General features: G+C 35.7%; 1 protein-coding gene across 2 annotated transcripts; it reads right to left on the bottom strand.

Moving 5' to 3' along the window:
* Positions 1-436: 436 nt before the first annotated feature.
* LOC105223011 (peptide transporter family 1) lies at positions 437-16,635 on the bottom strand. Of its 2 annotated transcripts, none has more exons than XM_019989202.3 (7): positions 16,383-16,635; positions 3,331-3,557; positions 2,795-2,873; positions 2,222-2,725; positions 2,080-2,162; positions 1,597-2,013; positions 437-1,532 (listed from the first exon to the last, which is right to left on the bottom strand). In XM_019989202.3, the coding sequence occupies exons 1-7, from the start codon at positions 16,531-16,533 to the stop codon at positions 552-554; spliced, it is 2,442 nt and encodes an 813-aa protein (XP_019844761.3). In that variant the 5' UTR covers positions 16,534-16,635; the 3' UTR covers positions 437-551. The 2 variants fall into 2 exon arrangements, with proteins under 2 accessions (XP_019844761.3, XP_011198900.2); XM_011200598.4 differs by lacking the exon at positions 16,383-16,635 and adding an exon at positions 11,972-12,248.
* Positions 16,636-17,405: the final 770 nt, after the last annotated feature.

Genomic DNA, 17,405 nt, shown 5'->3' with positions numbered 1-17,405 from the left:
GCCAATCTATTCCATAATTTCATTTACTTTTTTAGCGATAGGTCGACCTGAGCGAGTGCATCTTTCACATTGAAATTTTCAGAACGCATTGTTGCGAATTTCTTCATTATTTTCACTCATTTTTGAAGAGCTGTAACTTGTTTCTAACTTTCCCGAACTCAAATCTTTAGCTAAATGAAGCTTAAAATCTCACCTTTCCAACACTTTATGGTATGACTCAATGCGATTGGTAGCTCTGGACATATACGATTGGAACGACACGTACTGACAAAATACGAAAAGACTTTTTCGACTACGCAATATCTTACCACAAGCAAATTTAAGTTCATCAGCCCTTTAGAATATGAGTACCAGGTTAAAAGTTAATGTGATTTACAACTAATTTTATTTGTTTTTTTTTTTGTTATTATTATATACAGCTACTATTATAAAATATTTACGTCTTGTCTTTCTATGCTTTAACTTAACTCTTTAAGTACAAAACCAATACTCATATTAATTAACATTAAATTACATATTTACTTGTACAATTCAACACAAAGAAGTTCAGCCTACTCGTCGATGGTTTTGGCCACATTGTCAATGCCAACCTTCTCGTTTGTTTCCGCCGGCGTCAACGGTTCAGCCTCGCTGTGAGGAGACGAATTATTTGGTTTGTATGCGTAGGCCACAAACATGAAGATGATCATATCGACAAACATAAGGCCAGCGAAGAGGAAGAACTCGTCGGCTTGTGAATCGAAGAGTTTCAATTCGGCGATAATCACGACGATCACATTACCGAAGGCAACTGTAAGTAGCCAACAAGCTTGCAGTACAGATTTCATTGTTACTGGCGCTTGCGCGTATGAAAACTCAAGACCAGTCACCGAAAACATAACCTCACCGAGTGTCATAATTACGTATTGGGGAATTAACCAGAAAATAGACATCGAATTCGGTTCCGTTACAATAACGGTGTTACTCTTATAAACACCAGACGTTTCTTCATTTATTATAACTGTGTATATGCCACCAACTTTGAGATACTCCGAGGCAGCTAGCGTGTTATCGACCAAAACATCATAATCGCCAGACTTCAGCTCGGTTTCGTTGCGCAAATTGGCGGGTTCTGTGTGCTCGATGGAGCCTTTCTTATTCCTCCACTCAATTTGCCGACCTGCCTGAACGTTCGCCAAAGTACGCACGAACGGATAACCGCGACTGGGTTTGCTTATAGTGTCTTGGCCCCATATTAGCGGATGTGTGGTGTTTTTCGAATTCAAAAACAAATAATGTGCTGTTGTTGTATCGAAAGCAAAGGTCTGCTTTGGAAATTCGAAGCAGTTTAGACCGGCTTTCTCGGTGAACTCAAATTCGACATACAGATGATTCGTTGAGTCAATATTGATGCTGCGGTTCACAAACATATCGAGCGAAGCAATGTCGAAATTTATGCCGGTCAAATTAGAGGTGATGGCATAGTCACAGTTTTCGCCATTGTAGACACGAAGATGTGCATTTCCAGCTGTTGGCAAAATTGGATAGGTGTCCTATAGAAATATATTTAATTGAGATAAAGTATTTACTAACATAAGGAAATAGAAATTAGCTTACCTCAAGGCTTAGCTCCACAAGACCGGAAATAATGAAAGCTATGCCCGCAAAAATGCCACCTAGTGTTAGTTTTTGCAATGGACGACGAATGCCGACGATAGCAAGCAGAGGATAGAAAGCGAGTTCATAAAGAGGAATGAAAGCCAGAATTAAGAAAGGATTTATCAGTTGCATTTGATCTGGTTTGATATTCCACGAGCCCATGTCACCATCCATACGCGTTGCCTGAATAGTCCAACGTGAACCCTGCTGATCGAAGAGCGCCCAGAAAATGGGCAAAGGCAAATAGAGTACAAGAACACGCATCAACACTTTAACATCTTCAATCAATTGATGATCATATTTCTTATCGGCATAGTCCAGCCAGTGTTCGCGAGGATTGGTCTTCTTCTCCCGCCATTTGGTAGCAATTGCGTTCTAAAGAATGTAAGTATATCAAAATAATATTTTCCTAACTTCATTAGATAATTGGAGTGAACTTACACCAATGGTTTTGCTGACTAATACGACCATATTTCCTGCCGGCGGTTTGCTCTTGTAAAGTGGACGACCCAACACGAAGACAACTACGGCATAAACAAGTGTTTTAAGAAAATCAATTTTGGTTGTAAATTTAAGCACTCACTTATCGAAACTGCCATAAGAATAGCCGGTACGCCAAAGGCCAATGAATAGCACTCTTTTTCGCCAAAGCAGTGCACATCCTCACGTAAAATTGGTGTTACTGTAGTCGAAATCAATGAACCAGCATTGATCGAAAAGTAAAAGAGTGAGAAGAAGGTGGTCATTTGCTTCACTTGTTCGGGAATCTTAAACTGATCGCCACCAAATGCAGAGACGCACGGTTTTATGCCGCCCGAACCCAAAGCTATTAATGCCAAACCGATCATGGTAAATTCCGTATCAGGTAAATTCAATGGTGGCACTGCACCAAGAGCAACCAACACTGAACCAGCAACATAGACGAGCGAGAGATAGAAGATCGTTTTGAATTTGCCAAGCCAACTGTCCGAAATTATAGCACCAAAGACGCATAAGAAATACACAAACATAGTGAAGATGTGGAATATAACGGTAGAGGTGTCATCGTCATAACCTAGTTGCCGAGTCAGGTACAACACGAGAATTGCTAAACGAAAAATAATTATTATAAGAGTTTAATAAGAATGTAATTAGAGCAAGATAGTTTGATACTAACTTCGCATGCCATAGTAGTTGAAGCGTTCGCAGAACTCATTACTGATGATAAAGAATACTGATTTCGGATATGGTAGTTTCTGAAAATAAACAAAGACTTTATCAGCAAATGCAATCGAACGTGATGTCTGACATGTATTGGCTTTTGATAAGTGCTTTCGTTGAATTTAAAAATATTAAATTTTAATTAAGTATTTTATTGTTTAGAATAAATAAACAGTGAGCCAGAAGTTGCAAAGATACAGCGTTAAAACTGCTGACTCACTGGTCTGATGGGAGTATACATTTACTGTGATAATAAATCCATTTTGCAATTAACAATCTCAAAGAGATTGCTGGCAGCTTAAAGTACGCATTAAGTACAGACAACTTTTATTAAGTTTTTTTTAGGAATCAATGGAAAGCCTCAGGTATTTCTCAGAACTTTCTCTTGAATTTATAGTAGGCTGATTGTTGGCGGACATTGTAAGTTATAGTTGATTACAGTACTACACTGCTAGATTTATGTGGTTTTAAGATCTATCTTACGGTTTTTACCTTAACTTGTCCCTCTGCTTCAGAAACATTGGAAACAGGTTCGATGCTGCTGTCCTCCACCGCACCATTTTTATCCTTCGCTGTTGCGCCAAATATAGGTACAATCGGAGTATCCAGTGATTTGTCGGCAATTGCTGTAGGCTCATGAATATCGTCGGTCGCCGATTTGCCATTTCCAGTTATTTCTGGTTCAGTGCCTTGTGCAACGCCATTAGTAGGCTTATTTTCTGCAAATATATAGAAAGATTAGATTAAAGTACATATATGTATAATGTACAACTCAGGGTTTAAGTCGTACCGTTATCTATTGTTAGCCACAACAAACGTTATTTTAAATTTGTATGTATAGGAAGTAAGGAAGAGCTAAGATCGGGTTTGGCCGAAAATTCTATACTCTTGCAACTTGCAAGGATTAAAGTGAGGGAAGTACCTTAACTTGTTAGTTATATGGGGTCTAAGGCGAGCTTTCACCCGATTTTATTCATTCTAAACCCTAATGTACACCATTATATGAAAAACGCACTCTCTCAATTTTATTAAGATAACTCAAGTATAGGCATGCGGTATAAAGTCACCCGGAAATTCGAAAATCTTTATATTAGGTATATTGGGGAAGTATTGTAAGTAACACATGCATACAATATTACTATTAGTAAAGGACTCTTTCGGTGAAAATTAACTATAAGCACTCGGTCCACAGTAGTCGTGACTGTTTTCGCCCAATTTCTAGCTGTGACCTAAAACGGACAGATTAATGTCACGTACCAAATTTTTTTAGAAATCGGTCGGGCGGATCTCGAGATATGTGAGTTTGTCTTAAACTGGGAGGGGAGTGCCACGCTCATCGTCCAATTTTGACCCCAACTACATTAAAGCCCTCTCATACCATCTCGAGAGTAAAATTTAATATCTTTGGCACATTTAGTTATTCATTTATCACACTTTTAGTAACTTTTAACAATCCAGTTATATGGGGAGTGAGCGGAGTTATTTTTTCATTGGGGTCGTTTTTTTACGTGGCTTGTCCGAAACCCAGCGCACAACCCTGCAGAAAGATGTTGCGCCTTTTCACTTAAGTTCGCCTACAAAGGAATGTTTTTTCGCTACCGAGGGAATACTTGGTCTAAGACAAGAAGTCGCGAGCTGATGCAGTCTTATGTAAAAGAATGTAACTGGTGGCACCGTAAGCGGTGTCTACGCCAATAAAGAACATTCGGTTAATGCCGTTTTGTGGGCGTGTCAGTGGTCCGGTTACATCCATCTACGAACTCGTACTTTTTTTTGCTACGGAACGCCCATAATAAGTTTTATCAAGATATCTCAATTTCTACGCAAGTTACACGGACGCAAGGACAGACAGTCACCCGTATTTCAACTCTTCTCATTATCGTGATCATATATGTACATAACCCTAAACTATTAAAGTCTGTCACAACATATTCCAAGAGTATAAAAAAGACAAAATATAATCTATATATATTCAAAAATTAGCTATGAAATTAAGTTTTCTAAAACAACTGATTTTATAACAAATCAATTGACGTCCCCGGCCGACCATAGATAAACACATTTTTTTTGTAAAGTTCGTTTTTTTATACACTAACTAGTGGTCCGACAACTGTCGGATAAAATCTAAAAAAATCGTATGTATTTACTCTCAGTAGCACCATCTTTGTGTTAGGCCGGTGACTTTGCAAATGACCTGTTAAGAACTCAAGGCAGACAACTAAATTGAAATCCAAATACCTAAGAATAAATGACTAGTAAATTCTTTAACGGCAGAAAAGCGAGACTGGATGACTCCTATATGTCCATATAGTAATAAATATAAATATAAATATTTGCTAAAAGTGTAAATATTTATTTTTGGAACAGATAGCATTACCAAAATAATCTGGTCTAGTCAATAACCACAACGCATATTGCAGCGTGCGAGTCAAACCAGGTGGCATGCAGATTATCATCCTAAACTGGGGAAATTTCTATATAACAATTCAATAACCAATGTTTAAACATGCACTTCATAAATCACATCATATTCCATCTAGTTTTATCTCCATACACTGTTACATACGTATGAACAAATGTATTTATAATCTGCCACTTGTTTTACACTCTGTATATTTATCAAACAAGAGTGTTTATGGCTATGACAGTCGTAACTAACCGTTCGTTTTCGAAAAGTTCCGAGATACAAGTATAAGTACTCGAAAACCGTCGACGGATGTGGCTTATTGTGTACCCTGCTTAGTTTTGAGTTATCGCTGTCGCGTACAAGCTATAAAATGATAGTTATGGAGATTAGATATGTGCTTTTGTGAAAGTACGAATTTATGACTGCAATAAAAATTGGCAATATTCATTCATAAATATCGTTACGTCATCGAAAATTCTAGTGCCAACTGGTTCTTCATTTGTTTCGAGTGTAAAAACACACATTTATTGCACGTCAATATTGATAGCGGCCTTGCAAAGTAATTATTCGCATTAACAGTGAAGCAATGAGGGGAATTCACTAAGGTCTAACGTAAGCGGGGTTTTTACGATCTACTTAGGGAACTTATAGGAAGACGATTTTTTAACAAAAATACTAGTAATTTTGATTATGTATTACACTTTCTGGAATTATTTGTAAAGACACTAGCGTTGGAAATAATAATTGAAAAATATGCAATATCTTCATCTAACGATCTAGAGGTTTCATCATCGCACTTTTTTCTTACGGCTTCTCGCTAAACACGCCATATTTTTCCCCGCTCTTTTGACAATTCTCTTCAATGAGGTTTGTCATTTCGTCATAGAAAGATATACGATCCAACAACGAGTGGAAATTATTAAAATTTACTGTCGAAATTCGGTTCGGAAAACAGTTTAATCCAGTGAAAGTTAATACGTACGAACTCCATGAGTCATGGCGTCATTGGGCCGTATTTCTTTTGTGATGATCAAGGCCGGCACGTTACTGTGAATGGGAATTGCTAACGCTCAAAAATAACCGAAAATTTTTGTGCCGAATTGAATGATATGGACTTGGACAATATGCGATTCCAACAGAACGCCGCCACAAGCCACACAGCGAACGTCACAATCGATTTATTGAAAACCACGTTTGGTGCACGTATTATATAACGAAATAGCCCAATCAATGGGTTGTGCAATTTGACACCGTTGAACTATTTTCTTTAGAGCTCCATCAAGTCTATGGCCTATGCCAACAAACCAGCGGCGACTGATGAACTTCGTACGAATATCGAACGTGTAATTGCAGCAGTATTGGCCCATTTATGCTTGAAAACCGTCTAAAAATGGGTTCAGCGTCTGGACTTCTAAATATGAAATCGTAACCGGCTTGATTTTGATCGGTCAGTTTGTATAACAGCTATATAATATGGTGATACGATATTTACGGTTTTCAAATAAACAGCTTCTTCAGAATAAATGGAGGTATTCAAAATTTCAGATCGCTATAGCAAAAAATGAGGAACCAGCGAAGCTTGTCACGCTTATCATTATATATACATGTTTTTTTGGGTCTCTCGAGTTCTAAAACTTCGTGACAAATTTAATATACCCCATTCATGGTTAAAACTAAATAAATGTAAACTATTATACCTTCAGTACCCGAGAAAATTTATATTAATCGAGCTTATTGTCCCACTCACTATACAAAAAAGGTTGCAGTACCTAAAATCTTATCATATTTTAAAAATTGTATGTTGAAAAAATGTCAAGGTTAATATTGCATAAAAAGTTAAAAAAATTGAACTAAATAATCGTTCTTATTCATTCACCTATTCTTACAAATATGTATTATTTTTTACCCAAAAAAGTAAATTTAATCTTGCACTCGTATGATAATGTATATAACCCGAAGGTGGTAAGTTTTTGACTATATCGATACATAGTTATAAATTAACTGTAATCTAAGCGATAAGAAAATGTTTATAATCACAGATAAAGTTGGTGTATAATTTATTAGCCAACAGATTAAATGAAAATTTTGTAGCAACGTGTTTCAACTCATGAATTGATACTTAAGATCATAATAAATTTTTCAATATGTGCGACCATGGTATCGAGTGCGTCACTACCAAGTGGGACATAGAAAAGGCTTACGATAAAAATTGGCCATTGCAAATGTGTTGGAGTAAGTTGGACACTACGGTCGCCCAAGAATTTCTAGGTTGCCAAACTAGTAGGTACTGGATAATATATGTATTAATATACCCAACAAAAGAATCTATCTGCAAACGCATGAGTACGGGCTAACCATATATGAAATCAGTTGAAGTGATTTCCAAAGAATGAATTGCATTTTCTTTGTTTCGTCAGTGTATTTGTAGATATACGCATGGCGTTGCAAACTATTGTGTAAACATACATACGAGTATATCTAAAATGGCGCATTAAATGACTAATCATTCCCGTGGGATTAGCACTGCTCTATATAATACAATATCAGCGAAGCGCAACTGCAAAATGATATACTTGCGTATATGTACATATATGTACCTTATATTAATATTAAATTACTAAGATTTGCAGCCGGTTTTACCTATATATTTACTAATAATAAGATCTCTTTTTTATTACTTTGTTGATCAACTCTTTTTTCATACTTGGAATTAGTTTCACCTTCAGACAGTCAAGGTTTTATCATTGTAGTAAAATACCTTACAACTTTACCATAATAATATAAAAAACAAATTAATTAAAACAAATTTTAAAATGACAAGTAAAATTTTGGCGAAATGTCATTGTCAGAGAAGTCTAATGAGGCAAGTAAAGTATTTTCCACGGTGAGTTTATACTTATAAAATTATTTGCACTCGACAAAGGCGATGTAATTTCTTATTTACTTGTAAATTTTTTTATTTTTCAAATGAAATTTCGTTTAAATTTGGCGTTATGCATATCAAGAGAAGGAAGTACAAGTAATAAAGTTGTTATGGTTTTAAGGTAAAAAATGACTTTTTTTTCGAATTTATTTCTTATATAAAAATCGAGTAATTTTATTCGGTCCTTTGTAATTTACTGAGTATACTTTTCACAATCTAGGGTAATTTTTTCATGCAGAAATATTGAAGCATAAGCCTAAAATAGAGCTTCTCTAAGAACATCTTGAGAAAAAACCACTTTGCGGTGTTCACCATAACTTGGTTGGAAATTATCCGAAAATAAAAAACCAAGAAAAATTAGTCAAATTATACGTAGGTTGCTATATATATTTCTGGACTAGGCAACACTAAGTGTTGCCAGGTGCAATCTGACATTTCCATTGGAAAGTTTGACATTTTTTAGCATAATATCACTCAGAACGTTTTGTCATTTAATCGTGAATTGTTTTATTTACAGGGAATTAAAAAATTCATCTCGGCCAAAAAATGGAATTAACTCGTGAACATTTTCGTGCGATCATTTTTCACAACTTTCGACGTGGATTATCACGACAAGAGTGCATCGATGAACTAAAATCTTTGTATGGCTATGAAGCACCATCCTATAGCACTGTGAAAAACTGTTACTCAAAGACGAATTCCGCGAAGGTCCTCCAAAAACAGCCGTTGTGCCAGAAAACATCGATGCCGTACGTGAACTGATAATGCAAGACCGTCATGTAACATACCTTCAGATAGAGGCATGCCTATACATTTCTCCCACCAGCATACATTCGATATTGCATGAACACCTGGCCATAAAAAAGGTTTGTTCTCGTTGGAACCGTACAATTTGACAATCCCTCAAAAAAAGGCTCGTGTGGATGGGTGTAAAGAAATGCTGAAAAAATACGATAGCGGTGCTTCAAAAGACGTTTATAAGATCGTCACAGGTGACGAATCATGGATCTATGCGTATGAGCCCGAAACAAAACAGCAATCGACCGTGTGGTTCTTCCATGACGAGCCCAATCCAACGAACGAAAAAAAAAAACAGTTGCGTTGATAAATATGCCTATTTTCATTATTAGGCCAGAAATATATATAGCAGCCCTCGTAATCAAATCTTCCTCCATCGTTCTCTGATATTTTTTTTTTTCATTTAAATATTTTTGGCGGCCATGTAAAGTGAAAACTGTTATTTTCCGCCAAAAAATTCCGCCATTTTGTGGGTGGAAAACACTTTCTTTTGTTTTTATCATGAAAACGATATAGATTCCAGAATATATAGATACCAGTTGTTATTAATATACTATTGTGCCAAGAATGGGATAAATCGGATCTAGCCCACATATGCCGAATATAAAGATTTTCGAACGTTTACTTTATATTACATATATATGTACATAAGTTATCTTAATGAAAACGAGAGATCGTGTTTTACTAACAACAATGTAACTTTGTCCCCAAGATGGTTCAAATCGGGTGAAAACTTGCCTTTGACCCCATATAACTGATATTCACGATTTTGAAACTCACGACTAACTTTACTCCATAAAGTTGTTTCAATACTAGACGATCCGTTCACGCTTCACTGTGGCTGATACATAGATAATACTACTACCATCTATGTGATTTCTATTAGTTGGATTAAAACTATTAGTTAATGAGTTATAGCATTCCTGTGAAGCAACTGGTGTTAGTTTACAAAAAAATGGATCATAAAGCATTTCGTGTCTTAATAAAGCATTGCTTTTTGGGGGAAAATACTGTTGTTTGGGCTCAGGGAAATTCACCATTGAAAAGATATTGGCTAAGCTGGAAACAGGCGAAATGAGCAAAGTAGGTGCCTCGAAAGTTCATAATCTAACAAAAACAACGAATAACTGATTAAAAAATTGAATTTCCCACTGGAGAGCAATCGACAGTCATTATAGTGAACTGCTTATGATGGACCGGTTCTCAACGGTGGAAGTACGAAAAAGTCGGCTGGAAAGGTTATGACATCAGTCTTTTGGGGATGCACGTGAACGACTGATTACTGAGCCAGTTATAATCTATTTCACTGCGTATTTGGTTGCAGTTCTTTTCTACTATTCCAAATACTTAGCAATTGTATTATTTTTGAGGAAGAATCTGTTTAAAATTGTACGCATATATTCAAATGATTCCTACAAACATGAATTTTGAACAAATGCTTATTATTTGAAATATAATTTTTGTATTTATGAGTTGTATTAAATTTTGACATAAAGAGATAAAAGGTATCCTATGTCCTTACCCTGGTTCTAAGCTACCTTCCCACCAATTTTCAGCCAAATCGGTTCAGCCGTTCTTGAGTTATAAATGGTGTAACTAACACAACTTTCGTTTATATAAATAGATATGTTCTCAAATTACATCAGTTCTTCCATTCTATGCCCTCAACGATTTTAGTATAATTTTCGCTGACGGCAAGTAAAATATAGCAATAAAATTAAGCAAGATTATGATTTCCAATATTTGATATCAAAATTGATGTTAATCCACCATTGCTTGGAACAATGAAGTTGAACCCTTTTGCTACATTTTTTTATACTGCCAAGCCCTGAAAGTATTTAAACAGCTTTGATTCTGCAAGTTGCAAGAGTATAAAATGTTTGGTTACACCTGAACTTAGTCCTTCCTTACGTAGCTTTTGATTCAGAAGCAAAATTTTAAAAATTTTCGCCCTAATTTATCAAATTGTATATCTCAATATTGTTTCATAAGTGTAAAAGACTTTAATCAAATTAAGCTTTTAAGAAAAATTAAAATACTTTTTTTAGAAAGTCTTGAGAAAATTGATGTTTTTTTTCATAATTCGAGAAGTTTACTTTTACAAACAACATACTTGAATTTCAACTGAAATTGTTCCATTTCTCGAAATTAACAAGTCGTCAAACTTTGCACGGATGCTTAGAGGTAAATCATGAGGCGACACACGGTCTTGTCGGAAATAGAGAGCATTTAGAATCTAAACTGAACATATTTTATTCGGCGCTTTGCTTACAAAAAAAAATTTAGACTTGCTACCCGACAGCGTTTAACAGCTGATCGCAAATCTCATCTCAACAAACAAAAAACGCGAGAGAGTAACCTGGGAATCACATCTCCGATTTGTGCGAAAAACAAAAACAAATTCAGTTGAGAGCTTACATTGATCACAATACAAATACGATAAATATATGCAAATTCGCAAGTTCACAACTAGTTGCTTTCGATTTTCATTAACTTTATTTGGTCAATGAAAAAGTAAACACGCGATTGATATACATATGAAGTTCAGTTAACTTGATTCTGATTTTACGCATACAAACAACCACCTGGGTATTGTGGTTATGGTACTACAATAGAGATGACGATATCTGCGTCAAACTTTTGCTATATACATATACATATCTAAGCAAGTAGTATCATAAGAGAGGTATGTAGCTCCATAGCATTTAAATTATTTGAGTTTTTGTCGACAATTTTATTTTTATTTTTTTCAGATAAAATAGTGTCACTCGAAATTGCATTTCTTGCTTTAATTAAAATTATTTTTTTTAGAAATGTGGGATTTAAAGCACTTAAACGGGAGGCGCCATCAGAGAGTTAAATCAGTTCAAAGTTTACACTTGAAACTGCGCTTTTATTTTTGAAAACTTATAAATTATTTTATTTATTTTACTCGATCAATTGGAAGCTTAGTGCTTTTATAATGTTTCTGTATATAATTTTTAATATGATCATTTTCAATATACCATTTTCCTCCGTCATTTTGTTGCAGCGTTTTTTTAATCCTTAAAATTTGTGTTGTGTTGTCTGTCAAACGTCCTTACGTGACACTTTTATCAATTATGCATTGCACTCTGTATTTATCATCCACTTGTATTTTTTGTATTGAGACAAATCGCGACATTCACGCCAAGTGTCAACGCGCGCACCGAATTGGCGTTAAATTGTAATTTTTTAGCCGATTGGACTGATGCACGTCTAAGTCCGTTAACGGCGATTAACAGACTGATTTTTCAGAATTAACGCCGACACATTTTGAAACCAATCAGTAGCAAATGAACCACATCGTGACACCAACATACACGCACAGACTCCCACACAAACACACTCCAGATACAGATATGCATTTGCGGCGACACAGTAATAAATATGTAAGGGGGGCGCTGAGTACGGGCGGAAGCGGACAATTGAGACGTTGAGTATGTTATATCAAACATTTTATGTCGATTTAACCGGTTATAATTTTTTTCTAAAGAAATGTTATGAGCAAGCTTCGTATTAGTACATTTTTAAATTATACTCTCAAAGAGTTGGCCGTGCATGGATCGCTCCAAGAAAGTAACGAAACTCAAAATTTGTGAACAAATTAATACCCGTATTTTTTCAACTTTTTTTGCATCATTTGCGTTCCATTATGAAAGAATTTTCCCTTTTAAAGGAAGCACCAAAGAGATATTTACAATTTTGTGGTCCAACCTTGTATTTTCAATCAGCAAAATAGAGTAGCAAAACAATTTTTCGGCAAAACTTGTTAACCGAAGCCGTTGACGATCTATTTCTCAAGCCCAGACTCATTCTAATATGCTTTTTTTCTCTAGGGAAACCTCAAATGCACAATTTAAGCATCAATCCATAGGTTCTGGAGAAGATAAAGGAAATAATAAAGAAACTAATTCTCATAAAAATTGAAAATACGCTCTCCAGACTAATAAAAAGATAGCAGGTAATCATGAAATCTTTGCAAACCTAAAACCTTCTTGAAATTTCATATTAAAATTTATTTATCTCTTTCAAAAAGTGCATCTTTGTCATACCCTGGGTCAGGCAATACTTGCAGAACTAAGTCTACTGTACGAGCGATATATGTCCTATATAATTTATCGGTGAAAAGCAAACCAAAATACTCATTAACACCACATTAAGCCTGGGTATAAAACAGCAACAGCACGTAAATTTCTAAGTACCAGCACATTGTAGCGTACTCTCTCGCAGGTAATATACATATACTGCACACACGTCTCTATATGTAATCAGGTACTTGACTCCGAAAACAACAACTTTGCACAAAGGTGTAAACTAACATACATGTGCATACATACATACACTGGTGTGTGTGTACTATTAAATGGCTAGTAAAAAAGAGCAAAAATCATTTTTGATAAGAAGAACTAGTATGAAGCAATCACAAGCCGATGGTCGGCTTGGCAGGCGCGGAGCGGCCGCAAAAGAACAAGGTGATAACAGCAAGATATCGGTGCTGAAGAATTTATGAGCGGCGCGATTATAAAAGTACTCAGAAATATTGCTCGCAATCGTGAGCGTCGCACACATACATTCTCAGGCGCGTAAAGCAAGCCCGTGCTTTGACAAGGAGGTCGCAGCAAGCTGGTGAGTGTTAAAGACTTCAATCAAATTAACTTGTCACAATGGCAAATATTACAGCAGGCAGCAGCCAGAAAAAAGCGATGAACATCTTACCTTAGCAGCGTCGTAGTAGCAGCAACAGAACAGAAGTGAGAACAGCTACAACGCGACGTCGAACATTGCCAAGTCATGTTGTTTACATTGTCTATCATTCTAAGTGTAAACGGAAATGTTGAAGAGCGGCGCGGCAGCAGGTTAGTGTGTCGCTCGACTTTTTTCTGTGCATAAGTGCGCTTCGTGCCACCCTTTCGGCCACCACCGCGGCGTATGAGTGTCTCTTAAAGATGGCTTAATGATAACAATCCGTGTTTATCAAATCTATGAGTGTCTCTCTACGCTGGCTTAATGACAACAATCAGCGCTTATTAGAGCTACGTGTACATACATAAGTGTTTAATTGAATTGGAAGAACAACCATAATTGCACCAAGTACCTGTATCAATTAAAAAATTAAACAAAAGTACCATATAATCGCTTTGTCTGACCTTGTGTTTCCCAGCACATTCACATTTCTTACTAATTTATTAGTGTATTGGCCGATAACCAATGTGCATGTATCAGCAATGCATTCATCACTAAATTTAGTCAATACAAAATAATAATTTTGATACAAAATATTGTACAGGAATTATTATACAAGTAGCTTAGCTTACAGGATCACAGTGATTTTCAATTATTTTTTGCAAACATTTAAGAAAATGTTTTAATAATAATTTTTTCTGTAACGTAATTCTTCTAAGGTGTAATCGGTGGCCGATATAAAACGCGTTGAGAAAACACAGTTAGATAAGCGCGGACTAGAGTAATTTACAACACGTATTTTCCAACAAATACCACAATGGACAATACTTATATGTTTATAAAGCACTTATATTCGATAATGTGCGTGCAAATAAATACAAGTTTTACTATTTACATACAAACTTTTAAGAATTCATTGATGGGAGGCAAATGTCTTCAACTTCCACTCAACTTTTCAACCGATTTATCGTCGTGGCGAGGTAGAGTTAAAACGCATTCAAATATACTGTGCTATTCTTACGTGAAATGCTTTAATATTGCTCCCGGGAGGGAATTTTGGTACATACATATGATATGGAAATTGCTAAAATTGAAAAAAGTGAATTGCCTTCAGAATCGATCAGCTAAAATCAAATTAAAAATGAAATTGGAAAGAGCTTCTAGAGCTAAACACACCACAATGATCGATAATTTGCAAACAGGGTTAATTACACCAGCGTTAATAGTTTGAACAAAATAGCAAAGGAACGTGATAAAATGGATTTATAGCAGCAATAAACCGATGCTAAATTGATGTGAATGTAAGTGAGCTCTGACGTATAAGTACTTGAGATTTGGGAGTATGTTGGCAACAACGAGGCTTCAAGTTTCAAAATGGCCATTAAAAAGAGAAAGGTTACGTTCGACTGAACCGAGGTTTACCTATGCATGTGCTTCTTATAGCCACTATATTATATATTAGAGGGGATCGATTTACAGGGAGCCAAAAAAATAGAAAAATTGCGTATGCGAAAAATGATTATTCTGGCCAACCTTATGTAAAAGGTTATGGGTTAAACTGATTTCGAGGCAGCAATTTCTAATGCGAAGTTTTTTAGGATTCATACAAATTTGTTCGACAGTTTTTTAGAAATCCGAAAAAAATTTAATAATTTGCATTATTTATTTGCATTTTGATATTCTATTGATCATTTGTTCGAATCATTGGACAACTATATCACATATCTAGCATGAAACTGGCTATTCAGATTTTTCAAATTTTACCTTAAAAATCGCTGGCTCGAAACCGGTTTTAGACCAGTGTCTCTTAGGCAAAGTTATTCGGAATGATCCGTAGAACATATCCCGCATATGCCTCTTTATAGAAAAACAAGAAAAAACGTTAACTTCGGCGGCACCGAAGCTAATATACCCTTCACAGGTGCATTTCATTTATTAACTATGTGTTCAGTTTGTATGGCAGCTATATGCTATAGTGAGTTGATCTGAACAATTTCTTCGGAGATTACTTTATTATCTTAGAAAATAATCTGTACCAAATTTCGTGAATATATCTTGTCAAATGAGGAAGTTTTCCATGCAAACCCTTGATTCCGATCGTTCGGTTTGTATGGCAGTTATATGCTATAGTGAGTCGATCTGAACAATTTTTTCGCAGATTACATTATTATCTTAGAAAATAACCTGTGCCAACTTTCGTGAATATATCTTGTCAAATGTGAAAGTTTTCCATACAAGAGCTTGATTCCGATCGTTCAGTTTGTATGGCAGCTATATGTTATAGTGGTCCGATATCGACAGTTCCGACAAATGATCAGCTTCTTGAAGAAAAAATAACGTTCGCAAAATTTCAAAATGATATCTTAAAAACTGAGGACAAACAGACAGGCGGACATAGCTAAATCGACTCAGCTCAACATACTGAGCATTTATATATATACTTTATACGGTCTCCGACGCTTCCTTCTGGGTGTTACAAACTTTGTGGCAAACTTAATATACCCTGTACAGGCCAAAACTATTATTGATTAACAAAACGCTATAATTTAATAATTAATAGGTGTCACACTGAAGCCTATATTGAAACACTCTTAATTATTGAAATTTTCGTAAAATTTAATCAAAATATTTTTTCACCAGTTATGTTCCCACCTTATATACGTCACTGATTTAAGAAACATACATACGTTTACACATTTATGTTATAAATACCCTTTTTATGAACATAAGTACCGCACGACAAGCACTTGTCATCGAAAACGTAGATAGTCCGATTCCCTGGAACTCTCATGTATGCGCAGCGCAACAAGTCCGTTTCCATGGCCGACTTTTTAAATGAACCCATAAAATATCGTCTTATCATTTGAACAATACATACATAGATTTGAGTTGAGTTGCAATTAGTTTAGCCACACTTTCCGCGCGATAAGTGGAGGTTAATCTTCTCAAATTCAAGTACACAGCACTAATGCCAAGCCAATTACGCGTCTTTCAACAAAAAGTCAATAAATAATCACCGAAACACTCACCGCATATATAAAGATATACTTGTATCGATATCACTTCCAATCTACAAGGAATTCCAACGAATCGATAATGACAATAGAAAAGTACGTCGCCACACGCCGCCATCTACATCTATGGATACTACAACATTTGAACGTGTGAAATGCGTTTCAGTATGGCGATCGACATTAGCGGACGTAGCTTTTCAATTAATATTCAACTACACCCCTCCTATTGACAACTACAATGAACGAAACATATCCATAAAAGCACCGACAATATGGGAATTAACCAGATGGCAGGCGACAGCTGTCAGTGTTTAGCTCAGAATTATACGCACATCAACGCTTGTAAGATCTATTGTCCAAGCAATCTCAAATGGTAAGAGTTTTTATGGAATTTTGCGCACTTCTTAATGGAACAACATTTTAGCAAAAAGAATTCATACCGTCGTCTATTCGGGTTAAAAACAAAGATCCAAAAATATGTGATTTGCCGGAAAGGAAAAGTTATTCTTAACTACGAGGTTGCTTCAATAAATGACAGCTCTTTTGCTAGAGATTTTATGCTTGATAACATCGGTAGTGGAAGTTGACAGTATTGGTCTTATTTAGTCAGGGACCGAGCCTGTGTTATCCCTAGATTTAGGACTTAGAAAATTCAGTTCCATACCGAGTAAACCAAGGTTTAAAAACTAGATAGAAGTATCTGCTCATTTGTCGGAATCAC

Source organism: Bactrocera dorsalis, chromosome 4, assembly GCF_023373825.1.
Source record: "Bactrocera dorsalis isolate Fly_Bdor chromosome 4, ASM2337382v1, whole genome shotgun sequence".
Lineage (NCBI taxonomy): Eukaryota > Metazoa > Arthropoda > Insecta > Diptera > Tephritidae > Bactrocera > Bactrocera dorsalis.
Note: the sequence above shows the minus strand (reverse complement) of the source record. Positions and strands in the feature narration are given on the sequence as shown.

Coding starts and splice junctions, on each gene's coding strand:
- LOC105223011 (XM_019989202.3), bottom strand. CDS start 16,533: ATGATAAGACGATATTTTATGGGTTCATTTAAAAAGTCGGCCATGGAA. Junction 2,874..3,330: donor AAGCAGAGGGACAAGTTAAG/GTAAAAACCGTA, acceptor GTTTATTTTCAG/AAACTACCATATCCGAAATC. Junction 1,533..1,596: donor TTGTGGAGCTAAGCCTTGAG/GTAAGCTAATTT, acceptor ATATTTCTATAG/GACACCTATCCAATTTTGCC.